Below are 3,912 nucleotides of genomic sequence, written 5' to 3' on the forward strand. Positions count from 1 at the left end.
TGCCTCTGCCTCCCGAGTGCTGGGATTAAAGGCGTGCGCCACCATGCCCAACAAGTATATTTTCTTTATGGTTTTTGCTAATGGGATTCATTGAGCCTATGGATGAGTAGTTTTCATTAAATTTGGATTTCTCTAGGGTTTATTATATCTTCAAATATTACTTTTTTTAAAGATCTGATTATTTTTATGTATATGAGTACAATGTCACTGTCTTCAGACATAGCAGAAGAGGGCATCAGATCTATTACGGATGGTTGTGAGTCACCATGTGGTTGCTGGGAATTGAATTCAGGACCTGTGGAAGAGCAGCCAGTGCTCTTAACCACTGAGCTGTCATCTCTCCAGCCCTCTTCAAATATTCTTATATTCCCCCGTTTTCCTTTGGAGATATCACACATGTGTATATTAGAATGTCTGACATTTTCCTATGATTGAATGATACTCTAGTCTGCTATGTTTATTTTCTGTTCCAGTTTTTTAATGCTATTTTTTTTTTTGAAGTTCCCCATTAATTTCTTTTGTATTATCCGTTGATCTGACCTAGTGTGGTTTTCTTCTCATGGTTTTTTTTCCCCTTCACCTGAAAGTCAGGGATTTTTGAATATTTATATTCCTTTCTTCCCTGTGTGTGTGCATATAGGTGTGCTTTGGTGTGCACTTCTGTGCGAGGTGTGTACTGCATGTCCAGCCCATGCTGCACTTCACACATGAGGCGCACTTGGATCGTTTCTGTGGCCCTGTCTACTGATTCTTTGTTGTGAGTCGGTTGCTGTGGAGTTTTTCTATTTGTGGTTTGTTCTTTTTTCTTTTTTTTTCTTTTTTTTTTTTTTCTTTTTATAGTGATTTCTTTTTTTTTTTTTTTTTTTTAAAGATTTATTTATTTATTATATGTAAGTACAATGTAGCTGTCTTCAGACACTCCAGAAGAGGACGTCAGATCTTGTTGCGGATGGTTATGAGCCACCATGTGGTTGCTGGGATTTGAACTCCAGACCATCAGAAGAGCAGTCGGGTGCTCTTACCCACTGAGCCATCTCACCAGCCCTCTTTTTGCTTTTTTAAACTGGCTTTTCCATGTCTAGTTGTTGCTCTGTTGTTGTATACTAGACACTGATGATTGACTGTTGTTGAGTGTCTGATGTCTTTGCAGTGGCTTAGTCCTACGGGAATCTTGCTTTAGAGTCTAAGTTAGTTACCGGAATGGTCTGACCCTTGTGTGCTTACCTGGGAAGCCCTGGAGAATTCTCTTGTTAGGTGGCCTAAGTAGTAGACTTGTAGTATCCAGTGTGACAGGGACTTGGTGGGAGTCCTCTCTTGATCAGCACTGTTCAGTTCCCCTCTACCCTTCAGCTCTCAGCATGGTTTAGTGGGTCCCCTCCCACAGCTGCTGCAGATCTGCCTGGAGTGTGGACAAATGTACAACTGTAGTGATTATTTTAACACAGACTTGTCTCAACTGAGCATTAACTCTTTTTTTTTTTTTTTTTTTGGTTTTTCGAGATAGGGTTTCTCTGTATAGCCTTGGCTGTCCTGGAACTCAGAAATCCGCCTGCCTCTGCCTCCCAAGTGCTGGGATTAAAGGCGTGTGCCACCACGCCCGGCTGGAGCATTAACTCTTAACATAAGTATTTTCATGGTTTGTTTTCTTAACATAAGCCTAGTAGTTGACATGGGAGCATTTAATATTTGTCTAGTGAATATAAATACTAATTATAGTTTGTAGTTCTTTTCTAGTAAATAAAACCAAACACTTTTGCGCTCTGGCGTTTTTAATTATAGAATTGACTAAGTCAGTGTTCCCCTTCCTGTTTTCTTCACAAGCTGTTAGCGTTCCCTGTGAGCATGGAATTTTAGGTTGTTGTTTGTTTGTTTTGTTTTGAGACAGGATCTCACCATGTAAGCCCTGTCTGTCTTAGAGCTCATTATGTAGACCAGGCTGGCCTCAAACTCAGAGTTCTGCCTGCCTCTGCCTCCCAAGTGCTGGGAGCCATTATGTAAGCTAAATATTTTTTTGTTTTGTTTTTGTTTTGTTCTGGGTTTTGTTTTGTTGTTTGTTTGTTTGTTTTGAGACAGCAGGGTCTCCCTGTGTATCCGTGGCTGTCCCAAACTTATTCTGTAGACCAGGTTGGTTTCAAATTCATAGAGATCCAGAGATCCACCTCCTTCTGCCTCCCGAGTGCTGGGCTTAAAGCTGTGTGCCACAGCCGCAGAGCTGAAGTCTAGTCACTGTGTGCCTTTGTGCTAGTCTCTGGAGCCCCTGAGGATGTGCTTCTAGAGGCCAGTAAGGCTGCGTGGAGAAAGGAGGCCTGTCCTTGAGGTGGTGCTGGGTGATTTGAAGGTATTTGTCTGTCCTGCTCTAGAAGCATGCACTGCTTCAGCAGGCAGGGGGCACTTGGAGTTTCAGCGTACTATAAGGAGTATTTCTGATGTCTCTGCTAGTTGATGTGGATGACTACAGCTCAGAGTCTGATGTGATTATTATACCTTCAGCCCTGGACTTCGTCTCACAAGATGAAATGTTGACACCCTTGGGGAGACTGGACAAGTATGCTGCAAGTGAGAACGTATTTAACAGGTATGTGTGCTCTCCTCAGTAGCCTGAAGGACTCTCAGTAGGGACACAGAGTCGTCCACCCCAGGGGAGGTGTCAGGTGCAGTCAGACCCCAGCTTACAGCCTGATCCGTATTGTATTTGTCCTCCACAACTCTTATTGTTTGTTGGGTTAATTGATTACCATTTCATTGATTATTGGGGAGTGTATCATTCTTCTACCAGCTGACACGATGTGCTTCCTGTCATTCCTTCTGGAATCTCAAGTCTTTGTTGAATTTTTTACCATTACTGTGATGAGAGGATAATTGAAGTGAAAATTGAGTGACTAAAATTTCCATAATTATTTGGATAAAGGTAAAAAAATATTGATAATAATCTTATCAGTAAAATCATTACCAACTTTTGCTTTTTACAAATTACAGATTTAGTATGTGACTTGCAGTAAGAAATATTGTCTTTATGAAACATAAGGATTCTGTACTTTGAAGTTCTAAATAACAGGTACTGGTGGCACTGAACACTGATTTTCTCCTGTAGACAAATGGTGGCCAGGAGTTTGCTGGATACTCTGAGGGAAGTCTGCGATGATGAGAGAGACTGCATTGCTGTCTTGGAAAGAATTAGCCGACTAGCTGATGACTCTGGTATGTGTCTACAGAGAAATAAATACATTGTTTCTAGAAGGGTGTCTTTCACTAAATCTGTATTTCTAAACCTATTGGATATTGGAGAGATGAGATATAAGATTTCCGAAGACCTTGGCAAATGACCCCACCTCTAACCCCAGCACTCTGGAAGATCTTGTGGTCAACGCTATTCCGTACTACACAGAGACCCTTTCTCTCCCTCCTGCTCCTCCACAAAATTCTTTTTTAAAAGGAAATTATTGACTTACAAGTTCTAAGTAGAAAGAAAATCCAGTTTACATTTGTCCATTTACTTAATTTTGGAAATTTCTCATCAGTGTAAACCTAAGAAATTAGGTTACTTCTGTGATTTATGTTAACATAACCATTTTTAAATTATTTAGAGTAAATTGGAAGAAGTGGAAAGGACTTTAAATGTTTGTGGGAAAATAATACTGCCTGTCTGATTTACATGAAAAACATTGATCACTTTTGGTTTTGCTTTGATGTCTCTGTGTGGCCCTAGCTGTTCTGGAACTCTCTGTGTAGACCAAGTTGGCCTTGAATTTACAAAGATCCTCCTGAGTGCTGGGATTAAAGTGGCATGCCACTATGCCTGTAAAATGAAAATTAGTTTCTTGTTCAAACAAAGACAGAGTTTTCTTAAGAAAGAGGTAAATTTAAGCCTGGCATGGTGGTTCGTGTTGGCAGTCTTTTTTTTTTTTTTTTTTT

The 3,912-nt window shown here is 40.4% G+C and overlaps 1 protein-coding gene across 3 annotated transcripts in view; it reads left to right on the plus strand.

Moving 5' to 3' along the window:
• Ppp4r1 (protein phosphatase 4 regulatory subunit 1) overlaps window positions 1-3,912 on the plus strand; it is a 54,497-nt gene that overhangs the window by 15,604 nt on the left and 34,981 nt on the right. For 2 of the 3 annotated variants that reach the window (XM_029531186.1, XM_021217941.1), the window contains exons 3-4: window positions 2,491-2,575; window positions 3,092-3,198. In XM_029531186.1, the coding sequence (XP_029387046.1) occupies window positions 2,517-2,575; window positions 3,092-3,198 (166 nt within the window). In that variant the 5' untranslated portion in view covers window positions 2,491-2,516. Of the gene's footprint in view, window positions 1-2,439; window positions 2,576-3,091; window positions 3,199-3,912 lie in introns of all 3 variants that reach the window. The other variant, XM_021217940.1, reaches the window with a different exon arrangement.

The sequence above is a fragment of the Mus pahari genome, chromosome 18 (assembly GCF_900095145.1).
Source record: "Mus pahari chromosome 18, PAHARI_EIJ_v1.1, whole genome shotgun sequence".
NCBI lineage: Eukaryota > Metazoa > Chordata > Mammalia > Rodentia > Muridae > Mus > Mus pahari.